Below are 18,094 nucleotides of genomic sequence, written 5' to 3' on the forward strand. Positions count from 1 at the left end.
ACTTCTTTTAGTACAGTAGTTGGTTTCATGAGTCAGTTGTGCAGTACTGTATGTGTAATTAAAACGAAGATGATGCTTTTGACAAGATTCTGGAGGAATAATAATAAAATATATATATATATATATATATATATATATATATATATACAGTTTTCAAAACAGTCTTACTGTACTCTATAGTGAATCATGAAGAATCCAATAAAATATAAAGAGCTGATTCAACAGCAAATTATTAGTGAAACAACTGCAATGAGGATTCTGTTTATGTTGTGGCTTCTGTTTCATTTATAGATTAACATATATATCATTGCTGCTGTTGTTAACTTTTTTAAGCTGTTCTTAATAACTCAGAAATGAACAACAAGGCTGCATGAATGAGATGTGGTACAGTATATCTCAATAGACGTGGAGGTGTATGGTATGTAGGAGGGCTACTGGGCCTTGGGAGCAGGCTGTGAAGCCTATGCCCAGAGTTGGACATACAGTATTGTATTAAAAAAAAAAAAAAAAAAAAAATGAGGTTATCATATGCAAATAATCAGAGAATGCAAATAGATTGAATCCCCTTGAAAATCTTGGCAAGTAAAATTTGTTGCACTTCTGAAAGAGGAAGATCTCATGTGATGTAGAAGATAAGGGTGGAACAGTGTACTATGGAACATAGAGTGAAAGAAGGGGAAGAGGAATGAATTGAGAGAAGTATGTAAGGTCAAGCAAGCTTGGAAACAATTGTCATAGCCATTCCATATCAAGGATATTCCCAGGAGGTAATGGAGTATGATAGATGTTGATGATGATGTGACATTCAAATATGCATTTGGGCAGCTGTAATAAGAGAATTTTATGTTGTTTTGTTGTTGCTCCTGACTCATGTGGACATAAACCAGTCCTTTAGTCTTGTATATTAACTCATAAACTGCAGCAGACTGGAAAGCCAAAGTGCATCCCATGAGGGGGGGGGGAATCTCATTTGTTGATAGAGTATGTGATAGAGTATTTGTATACCAATTTTCAGGTTGAAATGTGCCGTAGTTTAGCTGCTGCAGTGTTTTGAAGTTTGGTATTTTTTGATCAAAAAATGTGCTTTTATGTCCCCCCCCCCCCAAGACCAGTTTTATGGGTATAATACTGAAGAGAGCACGCTGCAGTATATGGGTGTGCATACTTTCAAGTCAGTACAGTATCCATTGTATTTAGCCATAAAGAGCTTAGACATTTCAGAACAGTAATTTGAAGGAGTGAGGCAAAATTGCTGCTGCCATGAATTTTCATCATATATAAATATTATAAGTATCACAGGAAAGAGTTCATGCATAAATATTATGGAACATAAAATCTGCTTGGTATGTACCTTGGTGTAGCCATGGTGAATTTTTAAGTTTGGTGTGTGGGACCTTGACCTTCCATCATACTAAACAATGACTAATGAGGCATATGTGGGGAAGGCTGTGACTAGCAGAGAAGGTTCTAGATGCCTCCATGTAATACAGTTCAAGTACAGTCACCACTCGCATAATGCGGGAATATTATATCCTGAAGCTCATGCTTCATGAAAATTCTGCATTATATGTTTACATGTTAAAGGGTTTCATGGCACCCAAGCCAGCCTCAAGTTCACCTTTTGGAGCAATTTTATTTATTTATTTTTTTTCCAGGATATTTACTTGCCTAATAAAGACTTCATTACACGCATTCACTAGAGGATTCCCCACCTTGAATGGAAGAGGTTGTGGACTTGCTGGGGGGAGATGGAGTGGGGTTCCGTGACAAAAAAAAAAAGGGGAGGGGGGGAGCAAAGATCACACAGAGCACATGGGAAGCCAGAGTGAGGGCAGAGGGTAGGCTCAACTAGGGAAGGAACGCTTAGTGGACTGTGATGACATCCTTCGCAGACACGAGACAGCCATATCATAGGCTGATGCAACAGGCACTGTGGCTATCACTGGCCACGTTATGTCTGTTCCTACCGCGTTATGACCCTAGTTTGCCCTGTTATGACAGTTTGAACGGTAATTTGAGTCCTCTGGCAGCGTTGTGTCTATCATTGTCGCGTAGTACTGTACAGCGTTTTAAAATATGGGCAGCTTCCTCCTCCTGCATTATGTCTATCATTTTTATGTTGTGACTGTACTTGGACAGCAGATTTTGCCTTCTGCATTATGTGAATTTTGCACTATAGGATTGCGCATTGTATGAGCGGTGACTGTACAATAATTTTTCAATCTGCCACAAAACAACATGTGGAAAATTAAATTTTCAACACTGTGTTGGAACTGTATGTCAAAATGTCTTTGATTGGACGTTGCAGTTCATGGGTTAAAGACAGGTCATGTTATAAGTCAGGGATGTTTTCCAAAATTGTCAGTGAACTGCTGCTTTAAAAGCAGCAGGAAAACTTTAATAGGCAAATTTTCAGTAATATAGGTGGACAGAACATCAAAGAATTGTGACTTACAGTGAGAACTCTATGTATTTGTATGTTTTTTTCCTGACCTGCAGGCTCAGAAGCAGATCTTCAACCTGATGAAGTTTGACAGCTACTCACGGTTCCTGAAATCTGGTCTTTACAAGGACTGTCAGACTCGGGACATGCGTGGCCAAACCCTGCCCTACCCTGGCGACCACACCCTTGACCCAATCCTCAGGATCGCCCCCGACGAGTCACATGTTAAGGTGGGCATGTGTTGTTGTGTTGGGGGTTGTGATTGAGTGTAGTGAAATGAGGAGGTATGTGACTGGCTGAATATCAATGATTTTTGGACATACTCAGGATGTGTTCAAAGGGATGTTGTAGAGTGTAAGATACAATAGAGGTAAAGAAGTGTAGAGGAAGGATGGAGTTGTTTAGAGGTATGTACAACAGTTACAGTTAAGTACAGAACAGTCTTAAGAGTTGATAGGAGCATTGTGCTCTCTCTCTCTCTCTCTCTCCCTCCAGAAAAGGCAAAAATGTATATAAACCCCCAATTTCTGTCAGTCATTGATGCAGGACTTACAAGGATATAGTCAGTTTGCATGCCACATTACACAGTGCATTCAAAAGCAAGTTAGAGAAGTCATCCCTGATTCACTCTTGTCATGGGTTTTACAAATGACACAGAATCAGGATGCATACCTACACCTTTGGAGTGTCTGCTTCCATGAGTGTAGCCAGATGTTGGAGGCATTTAATTAAGTGTTGTGGAATGCCAAATGTATATATAAAGTGCTTAGAAACATGTAATGGATTGTTGCAGGATTTTAGAGACAGTTAATGGAGTGCTTGAGATCATCATCATCACTATCATCATCATCATCATCATCATCTCATCTGTTATTCCTGTTTAAATCAGTATGGTGGAGGAGAATTCTGAAACAAATTCAGAGAAAACATAATAGTGGGAGAACCACCAGCAGCATGCCATTGAAATGGCCTACACTGTAAGTCATGTGTCATTCAAGCCTTTGGAAGCCTGGCTTTACCTGACGAACATATATATACATTTTTTGGCATTTCACAAGCACCAGTCAGACAAGAGACATTCCACTGGCTACCAGATTGAGAAGTAGGTGGCAAACCATTGTTTTTTTGCCACTCAGTACATACTTCAATCACCTACTATTATCTCTCTTTAATTTATCTTTAAGGACTTCCATCCTGCATCTCTTGGCCTGCCATTCCTTCCATCTTCAAACTTGCTGACATGTATGGTACTCATTTGATCAACCAACCCATCTGTGTCCATTGTCTCCTTGTTACAATACCATCTAATCACAATCTTCTACCTGTTATCAGTACACATCCATACTTCACATATCCCTTGCATCACTGTGTGTATTGACCTATCCACTATACATAACCCACTGTTATTAACTTTCCCATTCTGTTGCTCTTACTGTTGACTTTTCATATGCACGCCATACCACTTTCACATCCATACAGTGATGTGGGCATTTAATCCTCATGCAACCATGATTGACTGTCCAGTCCTCTGTTTTGTATCAGATTTTCCATTGCACCAGCCACCTTTGTTCTTTGAGCCACTATACTCTGCTGCATTTACATACACTATTTGCTCGGCAACCAGCACTTTACTCTTTACTACATACTTTCAAGCGACCCTAAACAGACAATGCGTATTATATCCATCCATCCATCCTTGTAAATGCTGGAATGAGAAACATTATTTTTTTTTCATTTGACCATGTTCAGTGATAAAATCTGGGTTAAAGCTTAAGGGAGCACAACCAGGGGACCAGTGATTCTGCGACAGTTGGTGGGAAGCATTTGGAAAAAGGAATTCACCTTATTTTGTATTGTTTCTCGACCTTTCATGGAACCAGAAGCAGCATTAATATGGTAGCAGAGCGTGGTTGTGTGGTGTGAAGAGGTCCAGTACCATGCAGCAGCAGGTCAAGTCTGAAGATGTCAGTTAAAAAGAGGTCTCTACCACCACAGCGGGGTTGAAGGTACCCCAGGTCTTCAGTGTCACAAACCCATATGAGAGGCAGGTGAATGAGATAGACTTCTGGAGGAAGATTTTGAAGAACAGACATGAAACAATAAGAAATAGCAGTAGAATTTCCACTGCCAATTAATGGTACCAACAAGGAAAAGTTTCTAGGCCTTATTCAGTCTTTCTTGTCATGTGTTTTATAAAGCATGTGAGAGAGCAGCCTAGTGTTGGGGGGGGGGGTGAAGGAATACCAGTATGCTGTTTGCTGGCAGTGTAGTGCTATGCACCATAATCAGAGAGAAGTTTAAGGTGAAGTTACAGAGGCAGAGTGTGAGTTTGGAAGACAGACACAAAAAGAGGACATGAAGTGTGTTTGAGCAGAACAGGAAAGCAACTTTGTCCAAAGGGGACAATTATAAGATGAGATTTAAGTACAGAACAGTATATGAGATCATGTGTGGAAGATGCAGAACTCTGCAAACTGATGTAGCTTAATAAAGAAATAACATGCATTTTACTCCGTACAGCACCTGATTATCAGCCTAGCAGTTAACGGACTACTGTTATTTGATGTATCTGTTTCAGTTAATAGCAAATGTTTGTCTCTGTTTACAGTGATTTTGTTCATATTTCAACTTGTTTGTCAGACTGACCCATGATGATTGAACTCGCTCCATTTTACTGCTGTAACCTGACCACAGTTTTGAAATGCTGATTCTTTTGTGATTAAAAACTCATTGGTGTTGTTTGTGAATAAAGTCTACATTTCAGTTTATATTTTAATACAAGTTCAAGTTTTACTGGCAGTACTCTTTTCATACTGCTTTACAGCAAAGTTATATTTAAGATGGTCGTTGTCATTGTACGGTCACGGGCAGTATTCACTCAGTAGCCTCTCCTTGCCTACTGACAGATGTGACACCACTGTACTGGATACAATCTGCCTGGGTAGTAAACCTGGCTTATCCTTTTTTCCCTCCCTCTGTCCCTGTCATTTACCTTCTCTCTCTGTTTTCCCTTCACTTTCAGTTAAGTGAAAAAAAAAAAAAAAAAAAAAATCTGACACATGAGAGGATGAGGATGATAATTGGGTGCAGAAAGTGAGAAGTGTTAAAGTCAGTGGTAGGGTAGCGAGAGTTAGACCGAAAAAGACCTTGGATGAGGTCATTGAGTGTGACCTCAGGGATTAGAGATTAAATAGGGAAGCTGCCAGAGATCGAGCAGCATGGAGAGCTGCCATTAGGTGATGAAGGTTGATGCATGCAAGCATGTTGGAGCCTTCAAAAATGAAACATAAGGACTTATGAAACACACACACACACACACACACACACACACACACACACACACACACACACACACACACACACACACAGTGGAGGTATAAATTTTTTGTATGGCTGCATCATGGCGAAAGGAAATACTGTACTGTAGTCCATTGTTTACATCCAGTGAAAGTGAATCTGCAGGATTCTCCAATGAAGATTGGAGTACAGGGAGTATAAAACTGAAGCAGACAAGAGTAGCAGGTGTAGAGAAAATGGCTGAGAGGAATGCCAAGGAATTAAAACAGGTATGGAGAGTAATTAATGAGTTACAAAAATGGAACTTAGAACAGGAGAGGGAGATTAAGATACAGGTCTCCCTCGTTTTACGTTGTATTGTTTTACGATATTTTGCATTTACGATCCTTCTTCTTTAGTACCAAGTGTTCATTTTATGATTTAGCTCCCTCGCATTTACGATTGGGCATGTGGAAATCCTGCACTCACAGGCAGATCAGCTGAGAGATGCGTGGCATACCCGCCCAACCCACACAGTTTCCCGCACTTTTGCCAGTCTCACCCGCGTGCTTGTTCAGCATACAACCTCTGTGCATCAGTGTCCATGATATTACTATTGCTCCTGTTCTTCATATTTTGCACCCCTAGTGCCACCACCGTGATGTCTTGTAAACACCCTGCAACATCTGGTGCTGGTGATATGAAGCCAAAGAAAGCAAGAACGTCCTTAACCCTGGAGTCTAAGCTTAATATTGTGAAGCAGCACGAAGCAGGTGAGGGGGCAAACTCCATCGCTCGTTCCATGAGTCTTACACAGTCGACTGTATCGACTGTTATGAAGCATGCTGTCAACATTAAGAAAGCTGGGGAGACAAGCATGACTCTACAATACATAAAACATCATCATTATTATTGCATAATAGATCACTTGTATGAATCTTGGGTTCCTTATACACGAGTCCAGGAATGCATCCCTATTTATCCCATTAAACCTTAATTTCGCTTTACGATATTTTGGTTTATGATTGCCTTTCTAGGAACGCATACCAATTGTAAAACGAGGGAGACCTGTATTGAAAAATGAGTTAGAGAGTGTCTGCTTACACAGTGTTGAACAAGAGAGAGAAGTAACAAAATTAAAAGTGAGCAATGAATCAGCCATAAAGGAAATAAAGCAGGCCAAAATGGGCAAGGGACAGGATGAAGAGTAAACTTGACGAGTATGAATAGAAAACGAGAATACTGTACACAATGAATACATTGAGGAAATCAAAGAAGAGCACATGAGGTGGAAGAAAATTCAAGCTGGAGGAAAAATAAGTCTAAAGGAGATTTTAGGACAGAAGAGAAAGGAAAACCAAGAAAAGATGGAGAAGGAAGTGGTTAAGGTATTTAAATGTAGAGGATCTCTAGCCAGGGATGTAGCTGATAAGAAATGATGTGATAATTTCAGAACCAAAAGAAAAACCTATGTCAGTAAGATCAGAAAGAGAGAAAGAAGATGAGACGGGCTAAAGAGATGGTATCAACAGTTAAGGAGGGTTACAACAAAGCTCAACAAGAGACTGAAGAGGTGTTTAGGCTGGGAAGATACGAGGAGGGAGCGACGTGGCCACAAAAAGTTAAGTTTTGGTCACAGGTCACGGTAAGTGAGATCATTAACAGGACCTGGTAACTAACAGACAAGAAGAGGTTCAAGATTGTCTGAAAAAGAAGAGATGCAAATGAGGAAGAAAGAACAAAAATAAAGGAGCTAGTCAAGGAGGCTAAAGAAAAAAACAACCAGAGAATGGAGGAAGAGAAGACAGAGTACTGTTGGAGAGTACTGGATCAGAAATTGAGGAAGTGATACCGATGGAGAGAGGACGGTATAAAAGACAACATAAAAAGACAAAGTGGCATATGTTACCGGTGATGGCTTAATCTCGGCAAGGCTAGAAATTAACAATTTCTTGAAGGTAAGTGAGCCAGATATTATGAGCTTTGTAGAGGACCAAGTTAAGAGAAGATATTAATATCCAAATAGGAGATGGTAAATACAAACTGTGGAGAAGAGATAGAAAAAAAAAAATGCGGGAAGAGGAGCGATGATAGCCGTGAAGCACAACTTCAATGTAGGTAATGTGTAATTGGGGAAGGCAGGGCAGAAGTGATAAATATGAAAATAGAAACCAGCAGGAAAGGCAGGAAAGATACCGCAATATGTCCCCCCTGAGACAAGGACATGGAATAAGAATGAATACCAGATGTTGTCAGACATGCTTATACACCGACAGAAAATGATTGAGAAAAGCAACAATATAATCCTGGTGGGTGATGTTAATTGTAAAGAGGTGAACTGGGAGGAGTGGGGCTCAGGAGGTAGGGAAGACTCGTCATCATCATCATCATCATCATCCGGACCTCCTTTCCCACCCTAGGGCAGGGTGAGGAGTATCGGTGTCATGACAGCCCAAGTTTGCCCAGTTCAATAGGCCACACTTCGATACACTCATCATTCAAGCCCCCAGTATCCTGGCTTTATCTGATACACCAAAACCATTCACCACATTATGTTGCTTTGCATAAATGTATCCAATAGAGTCAGTCCGGATACTGTCACGTTAAAAAGGGGTGCCAAATCCCTGATCATGCACTTCTTCTCACAACATTCATACAGCCAGCTCGATCTCTTGCCAGTCCCCTATCCTCACTGACTTCCATACCTCTCTTCCTCGCACACTTATCCACCATATCTCTCCACCTTCTCCTTGCCCTACCTCGCTTCCTTCCTCCTTCAATGTGCTCAGATATACCTTTTTCACCATGCTATTGTTATCCATTCTTTCCACGTGACCATACCATCTCAGTACACTCTCTTCAATTTTGGTATCCACAGACTTCCTTGTCCCACATCTTTTATGAATCACATTATTTCGTATACAGTCCAATCTCTGTACTCCACATACATTCCTCAGCAGTCCTATCCGCTGCCCTCACTCTTGACTTCTCATTTTCATGCCACGCCATAGTCTCACATCCATATGTTGGCACTGACACTCCTTCATGTAAGCTTCGTGCAGCTGCAACACTCGAGCCTCTGTTTCTTATCAAGGCCTTCATAGCACCAGCTACTTTCTTTCTCTGTGTCACAATACTTTCCACTTATTTTGCAGATTTTCCTCTCTTTTCTGTCACTGTACCCAGTATTTGAACTCTCTCACCAGTTCCAGTCTCACTTCATTTACTGTAACATCACACTGGGAGTCACCCTCTATCTCAAAAACTATCCCATTACTCTTTTCTACGTTTACTCTCAAGGCACGACACTCACAGACATCAGCAAAACTCTGCACTTGTCAACCAAGTTCTTGTCTGGAATTTGCAAGTAGTACTGCATCATCAGCATACAATATAAATTTGATATATTCCATTCATGGGGCAATATAATGTTAAATGTAGCAATGAATAATGTAATGACTCAGAAGGTCAAGGAAGAGACAAGATTCAGAGGTGATGACACATTAGCATAACTAGATTTACTGCTAACCAAAGAACCTGACATAACTGAATCCCTGAAATATCTGTGTCCTGTAGGAAAAACTGATCATGTAGTGACTGAGTTTCAACTGACAGAAGGGAATGTGGCAACAAGAGATGAGCTATACAAGCATGGAAAGTACAACTTTGGGAAAGCAGACTTTACAGGATTTAGGAAATTCTCAAAAAAGTGGGCTGGAGAGACTTCAGAGAAACAAAAGATATGCAGAAGACGTAGGATATCTTTCTAGGCTTTTACAACTTGGGTGTGGAAAAGTATGTGCCAGAGTAAGAGAGAGAGAACTGGGAAAAGGACTGGTTCAACAGAAGGTGTATGACAGCTAAAAAAGAAAGGGATGCAACATGGAACAAATGAGAAAGAGAGGTAACAACAGGACAAAGGAAGAATATGAAAGAACTAGAAATGAATATACAAGAATCTGTGGGGAGGAAGGAAGAAACTTTGAAAGAGGTATAATTGACAAATGGAAGGAAGAAGCTAAATTGTTTTATTGGTTTGTCTATGGCAAATTGAAACACAGTGAAGGAATCAAAAAGCTGAAAGCAGAAGGAAAGGTCTACATAGATGTGGTAATGCAAACTGAAATAATGAAAACGGTTTCTAATTGGTGTTCACTAAAGAAATTGATTTTGTGGAGAGGGAGAGAGTGACTAGAAACATAGTGTTAAAAGATATAAAAGTGGAATTGCAGGGAGTGTATAAATTACTGGAAACTCAAGGTGTATGGAAGGCCCCAGGACCTGATGGGATCTCGAATTGGATACTAAAGGAATGCAGAGAACAACTGGCGGATAAGATTCACTGTTTAATTTTGTGTTATCTGGAAGAAGGGCAAGTGCCCTAGGAATGGACTAATGTGGTACCAATTTAAAAAAGAGGGAATAAGGTAGAACCCCTGAATTATAGACCAGTGTCCCTGACCAGCATTGTCGCAAAATTGTGCGAGAGAATTCTGAAAGACAGATGGACAGAATATCTGGAGGAGATGGACATTTTGGCAGAAAGTCAGTTTGGATTCAGGTATGGAAGGTCGTGTGTCTTTAATTTGCTGAGCTTCTACTCAAGGGCAATTGATGTGCTACAGGAGAGAGATATGGTAGCTGGGAGGACTGTGCGTACTTAGATCTGGAGAAAGCCTTCGACAAGATACCCCATAAGCAACTTATGTGGAAATTGGAGCACAAAGGAGGACAGAAGGGGAACCTCTTGGAGTGGATGAGAGACTTCATGAGAGACACAGATCATGGACAGTAATAAAAGACAAGATGTCTGGGTAAAGGGAAGTAACAAGTGGAGTCCCGCAGGGCATGGTGCTGTCGCCTGTAATGTTCATGATTCACATAAATGATATGATGGTAGGAATGAACAATTATGCAAGTCTGTTTGCAAACGATGCTGCAAATATCATGAGGAGAGTAGAAGTTGGGGAGTATTGTAAAATGCTGCAAGAAGACCTGGACAGGATTTACGATTAGAACCGAGTATGGGGGGGGGGGGGAATGGAAATGGGTAAAAGTACCAAGAGGCCATCACAGAACTATTTGATGGGAAAGGACCCAGTCACAAAAGTGGGAGAAGAGAAGGATCTGGGAATGTTGGTCCAGGATAATTTTGTCACCTGAAAAACACATGAACAAGATTGCCAGAGAGACATACTGTATAAGTTCTTGACAAACATAAGAGTGGCATTTAACTGCACTGATAAGATGATGAAGAAATTGATAAAGGCTATGATCCGGCCCAGGTCGGAATATGTGGCAGTGGTGTGACCCCCACGCAAAAAGAAAAATATAAACAAGATCGAGAGAATACAAAGAACTGCAGCCAAGATGGTTCCTAGCCTGGCAGATCTATCATACAAGGAAAGACGAGTAAAGCTGGGTCTGCCTTCCTTAGAAGAAGGAAGAGAGAGGGGTGACATGATTGCAGCGTTCAGAGCCGTGATGGGTGTAGACAAAATTGACAAAGAAATTCTGCTTGTATGGGATAGGGGAGCAACAAGAGGACATGGAAAGAAATTGAAAAAGACATGTTGCTTGAAGGATATCAAGAAATACAGTTGTCCATATAGATGCACTGACCTGTGGAATAGCCTGGACAAAGAGATCATCCAGTCCAAACACTTAAATAAGTTAAGAGTTTGACCAGTTGAGACACAGAGATGGGACCCCACAAGTGTAGTTCATTTCCTGTAATCACAACTAGATAAACACACACACACACACACACACACACACACACACACACACACACACACACACACACACACACACACACACACACACACATTCCATGGTGATACAGGGACAAGCAATACTGCAAAGGTCTTAGGACCCATACTGAGGAGGTACCATGAATGGGGCACATTCCTACTCTACTAGTAAGAGAAAAATCTTAGTGAAGATTAGGGTTCTCCCCAACTCTATCTCTCACCCATAGAATGGGCAAAGAGATGGAAATGCACCTAACCCAAGGGATTGGTTATGCTGGGAAATTTTACAGGAAAGAAGGAAACATTCACTTTACCAATAAGTTATTCCTGAGAAAACTTTTTAAAATCTAGCCTGGAGTGCTTTACAGTATTTGTCAATGACATGTTCTGGTAGCTAGTTCCAGATATTACAGAGCCTATATCTGAAGAAATTGTCTAATGTATCTTGGTGGTCGTGCTTCAAGTAAAGCGTTCATCCATGGTTCCTCACTGAGTTGCTGTTTAAATATGTGCTGGTAGTCAGTGTTTTCAAATCCATGAAGGATTTTGAAAATCTCACTTAGCTGTCCACATAAATACCTAGTCATTAATGAAGAGAGACCTAGTGACTGCAGTCTTCTCTGGTATTCCATGTGCCTGATGAATTGGATCTAGTTTAGTAGCCCATGCGTGGACTCTCTCAAGCCTCGCAGTATCCTTCTTCAGGGTCAGCATACAGGACTGCATCGCATATTCCAGATATGACCAGGCAAGAGAACTGTACAGAAAGAGTACTATTTCCCTGTTTATTTCCCTAAACCACTTCTGTGTAATCTACATGCCCCTGTGCTTTCTTCTTTGCTTCAGTGCACTGTTTGGAGAACTTAAAGTTACTGCTGATTAGTACTTCTAAGTCTTTTTCCAAGTCAGTACAGCAGACCCTCATTATATGATGAACCAGTAATGCAGTGAATCGCTTATTGTATTGTTTTGTTTCATTTATAAAGGCTCCAATGTGCTTGCATGCATTGGCCTTGTTCACCTAATGGCGGCTCTCCATGCTGCTCGATATCTGGCAGCCTTTCTATTCAGTCCCGTATCCCTGAGGCCACACTCTATGACCTCGTCCCAGGTGTTTTTCGGTCTGCCTCTTGCATCTCAACCCCCAACGTTCACACTTCCCACTGTCCGCACTCAGTTGTCATCCAACATCCCCACATACCATCTCAATCAACCTCTCCTCATTACAACATCAGTACACTCCAGTCCCATCATTCCTCTCAACTCTTCCACTGTAAACCTACCCCAGTCCCCGCATTCAAGGACGCACTGCACATCCACCTAATGTCATTTCTGTACATTTGAGTCTGTGAACATCCTTTTCTATTACTGCCCAGGTCTCACTACCATACAGCATTACACTCCTAACACATGCTGTATACTGTACAGTTGAAAGATGCCATAGCATGGAGGGTGAGCCCTCTCAGTCTTAGGAGAGGCAACAGCTCCCTGAACTTCTTCCAGCCACTCCTCATTCTAGCTTATGTGATCATTATGAACCTGTATGAAGCCTCAGTGGTTGATGTGACTGTCCACACACAAGTCTGCAGCCAGTGATTGTTCCAAGATGGCCTTTAAACTCATCACAGCTGGGTGTGTTAGTGATGGCACAGTAGTGTGGTGTTGTAGTTCAAGCAGCAAGTGAAGTGCAGTAAAGTGAAATAACTACCAGTTTAGGTGAGCTGGAAACTTGCACTTAGATTCTGTTGAGTGGGTGATCCTTGGCCAAAAACTTATCCCTGTTGAATCCACATCATAACTGATAATACACAGCAAATCATTATGCAGCGCATTTTTTTTTTTAGATGCATCCTCATTGTAAATGAAGGGCATGCTGTACTGCTAATCTCACTTCCTAACAAGGATGATTAGTTGTTGGATTTGCATAACCACGGTTCATCACTTTTCACTTGTTCAGGTTGAACAGCATTTGCCACCATTCAGACCACTTCCCCATTTTAGCCAAGTTCAAATGTAGTTCTTATGTCTTCTCAAACGATGAGGCATTATCTGCTAGCTTTAGGTTGTTCACAAATTTTGCACTTTTGCTGACAATGCCTACATCTATATCATTAATGTAAACAGTAAATAATACTGATCCAAGAACTGAGCCCTGAGGAACCTCACTTGTAATTTGACATCTGATCAAAGGTTGCCCCATTAATTACCACTCTGGCACCAGTCAGTGAGCCAATTTTCAATCCATGCCACTGTTTCTCCCTGAGTTCCCAGTACACGAGTTTTTGCCATCAGCTTTCTCCATGCCACTTTATCAGGCACATTCTCTGAATCCTGGTAGGGAATGTCAGATGGCCAGCATTGGTCATATGCAAAGAGCAAGCAGTGGAAAAATTAGTCAGACTGGTCAAACATGAATGATGCTTCCTATACCCATATTGTGGGTAGTAGCTTACTTGATTCTAGATGATCTACAGAGAGAGAGAGAGAGAGTTATATTTTCTATTCTCACATCAGAGATTACAAAAACCAGTTTGCAGGAAGAGTGAGATATAATATGCAATTATCAACTAATGTTTAAAGAAAGAGAGAATTAATGTGCAATTATCAGTGAAAGAGAGAAGTGGCAAACAGTGAGACTACTAACAGAAAGAGAATACTGTAAATAGGCTATTATCAATAGAAGAGATGAATAGCAAGACAACTGTTGAAAGAAGCCTCTCTCTCTCTCTCTCTCTCTCTCTCTCTCTCTCTCTCTGTGTGCATTTCATAAATCCTTTGTGATTTTTTTTTTTTTTTTTTTTTTTCCCCACTACTCAAGAGGGGGGGAAGTAGGAAGAGAAGATAAGTGAGAGGGATGGATTAGAGGCTAAGCCAGGTTTGTTACCCAGGTGGGCTACTATCAGTACATCTTCAGGTAGGCAAGGAAAGGCTGTATATGATGGAATAACTGGTACTAAACATGGGAGGAAAATTGCTCTTAAATTTCACAAGCAATTTTGCACAACCCCCAACCACATGGCTCATAATGTTTATGAATGTCAGATTTATTGAGGAAGTACAGTATTGGAAAATTGAAATATGTTATTTGAGCAGAACATCACCAAGATCAATAATCAGCACTGGTTAAGCTCAAGATTTCAGTAAGGTTATGCGCTGGATTTCAGGATGGGAGAAAGCCAGGAATTCAAGGTTTTTAAACCTTAATGATTTGGCAGCAAGATTAATGGTTTCTACAGTAATTTATAGAGAGACAAGTGATTGCTGATAATAGCTAAATGGATGGGCACAGGGTAAGTAAGTTTCTAACAGCACTATATAGATGAGTTTACCAGTGATTCACACAGTAATATGGACAAAGATATAATTATGTTAAATACAGTTAGCAACAGTTATCTATGAGGGGAACCATGCAGTAGTTGATAACAGTTAGCAGAATAACAGCAGACTGACCCGACTGTTGCTTGGAGAGTGCATGCTGTAAGTTTTGACTGTTGGTATGAGATGACCCATTTAAGTTACATTGTGGACATATCCCCACACTGCCTTTGAGGTTATACTCGTTCACCTTAACTTGGCTCTCTCTCTCTCTCTCTCTCTCTCTCTTGTAACAATTTCACATAGCTCAGTGGCAGAAAAGGACAGTCCTGTGGCTCTTATTATCCTCTCCATAGCCCCTCTTTCATAACTAATGCCATATTCTAGTATTAATCTGTTGTTAAAACTCAATATTTAAATTGGAGGAATGGAAAATTTTGGCCAAGCTAAAGTGAAAAGAGTACCAGTACAGCTGATGGACCACCTGCATACAGAAGAACAAATATCTGACATTTTTACTAAATGCAAACAATCTACATGCAAATAAGACAGGAATTCATGAAGGCTGAATCCTTTGAGAGAACAAGAAGATCTTTGAGGCACTTCAAGAGAGAAGTAAAATGTTGCCAATGGTTGTTGTTGTTGTTCAACCCCAGTCAGTCTGGCTAAGCAGACCCAACTGCAGGCAAGCAACTTCCAATGCAGGGCCATTCCATGCAGTGAACCGGTGTTCCCTTGCAGCTGACAGTGCCGTGCCACAGTAAGGCATGGGAGAAGTAGGAGGTCGGGTTCTTGCATGGATGCCACATTTTCATATCTCCACTTACTTAACAGAGGCAACATAGCAGGCTCCACTTCATCCCATAATCTAATTATGTGGTTACCATTCAGCATAGTAAATGGTTTCCTGGGTCACAGGAAACCATTAGGCTTGCTAGTCAGTGCAGAACCACCTGAAGTGGAAAGAAGAGTTGTAAAGAATGAAAGGAAGGAAACAGAGAAGTAGGAAGAAGGGAGGGCAGACACAGAAACATTATGACAAAAATGAGGGAAGAAGTAGGCAGCACTACATCACGTGAGTTGATGACAGTCACCATCACCTACTGCCAAATTACTACTGGTTGCTAATGGTAATGTAATATTATAAGAGATATCAGCAGTGGATGTAAAGGCCCAGGAAAAGTGGTTGGGAGAGATGTTTTGGTTGTTCGGATCAAACATGAAAGCAGTTTACAGTCTATAATTTTTATAAATTAAGAAAGTCAGATTACACACTAGTTTCATTTCATTTATAAATGTTCCAACATGCTTGCATGTATCGACCTTGGTCACCTAATGGCGGTTCTCCATGCTGCTTAATCTCTGGCAGCCTCCCTATTCAGTCGTTTATTCCAAAGGTCACACACTATGACTTTGTCCCAGGTCTTTTTCAGTCTGCTTCCCATAACTCTACCCTCAGCATTCACACCTCGCACCCTCTGCACCCAGTCATCATCTTCCATCTTCTCCACATGCCCAAGCCATCTCAATCTACCCCTCTTCACCACAACAACACACTCATATTTAAATGAATTTATCAAGGCAGTAGCTAAACCCACTCATATATCACTTGAGGCCTTTAGCATCTCACCCAGACACACTAGTCATCTTCCCCAACTGCCCTGCTCACAGCAGCAGCACCAAGCAAAGGTCAAGGGCCTTTGAGATAATGGAGTAGAAAAGAATCCTGGAGTTGTTTAGAGGGATTTAATCAAGTGTAGTGTTTGACATTTTAGGAGGGTTGTGACTGAGTGCAGGTAATTGATAGATGTACAGTACTAAGGGCATGTGTAGGGGTGTATTATGGAATATCGCTGGCTTTTATATGGATGTGATTTAGTGTGGTGAAATGTTGAAAGAGTTTATGGGTGCTTAGAGGAATTTAACAAAATAAAACAGATGACAGAAGTTCTATCGATCCATCCATCCAACATCCAATCCTACGTTGCCCCATGAGTAGCGTAGGAGCCCGAGGCTAGGCAAGTTGGTCCTGACATTTAAGATGGGATGTAGTTTTATAAAATGATACAGAGGAGCATGTTTGTTTTTTAATAAAAGGGTTATTAAGATGTAAGGGTAGTCTGTGCTAGAGATTTAGGTATTTTATGCTCAAGAAGGTTATTTTCAATGCTCATGGAGATTGTTGTAGTTTCTGTGCAGTCTGTGGGTTTGAGACAAGAATTCTGAAAGCTTACATGAGTGAAGGGATGTTTTCTGCATTTTTATTTCATTTTTGTACTTCTGGATCTTACTGACCACATTAAAATAGTAATTTTGGATGATGAATAGTATGTACAGTCTGTACTCGCATTAGAATATAGAAAATTTGATTTCCCAAAAGTACTATACTTGTAAAGTTTCTGATGACCAGATTATGTTTAAATATGGCACCTTTTTTTTTTTTCTGCCAAACTAGTCTCTAGCTACCAATAAACATTCCCAGAGTGATATTAAGTGATTATTATCTCATGATGTACATTAAATGAGTGAATGATTTTAAAAAATAAAAGTTATACAGGTACAAAACAGATCTTTCATAGGTAACCTGTCATTTGCTGTGAAAAACAAAAGGTTTAAGAAATTCCCAGAAATCAGTTTCGAACATGAGTAAATCCAGAGATGTATTACACACACACACACACACACACACACACACACACACACACACACACACACACACACACACACACAGTGGATTGGAGTAATATATGCTTGACTGAAGGTGAGCACGACATCACAAGGGACTGCGCTACCCCTGAATTAACTGCATCATGTACAAAACAGGTCACAGTTTTACTTACCATGTTATTCATATTCACACAATAAAATGATGTCTCACCTAAGGGACCACTGTTTAGGAGGAAGACAGTAACAGTCAGTCTCATATTAGCTCTTGTAATATGCAGGGGCTCGAATATTGTTATCTAGATCAGTTAAACAGCTAACTTTTTAACTATGAAAAGTTTACTCAAAGCTGAATGAAAGTATCTATAATAAAAACTAAATATGAAAGTCTACTAACTACTGAAGGGAATTACTGAGGTTGTTTGTAACCTCGGCACTGTGAGATATCTCTCTTAAGCTTCATTCATCATCATCATCATCATCATCCGGATTTCATCTCCCACCCTAGGGCAGGGTGAGAAGTAGCAACAACCAGACAGCCAAAGTTTGTCCAGTTCAAAGGGCCAAGCTTCCAGTCACTCATCATTCAAGCCCCCGAAATCCTGGCTCCATCAGATAGGCCAAAAAAATTTCACCACGTTCT

General features: G+C 40.6%; 1 protein-coding gene across 1 annotated transcript in view; it reads left to right on the top strand.

Annotated features, from left to right (window-relative positions):
- The window catches only part of LOC145401931 (regulator of G-protein signaling loco-like), a 277,337-nt gene that overhangs the window by 217,944 nt on the left and 41,299 nt on the right, over window positions 1-18,094 (top strand). Inside the window, exon 7 of the mRNA XM_080274037.1 lies at window positions 2,500-2,673. Coding sequence (XP_080130163.1) covers window positions 2,500-2,673 — 174 coding nt within the window. The remainder of the gene's footprint in view (window positions 1-2,499; window positions 2,674-18,094) is intronic.

Source organism: Coenobita brevimanus, chromosome 57, assembly GCF_032717465.1.
Source record: "Coenobita brevimanus isolate Jiangsu-jjx chromosome 57, ASM3271746v2, whole genome shotgun sequence".
Classification (NCBI taxonomy): domain Eukaryota; kingdom Metazoa; phylum Arthropoda; class Malacostraca; order Decapoda; family Coenobitidae; genus Coenobita; species Coenobita brevimanus.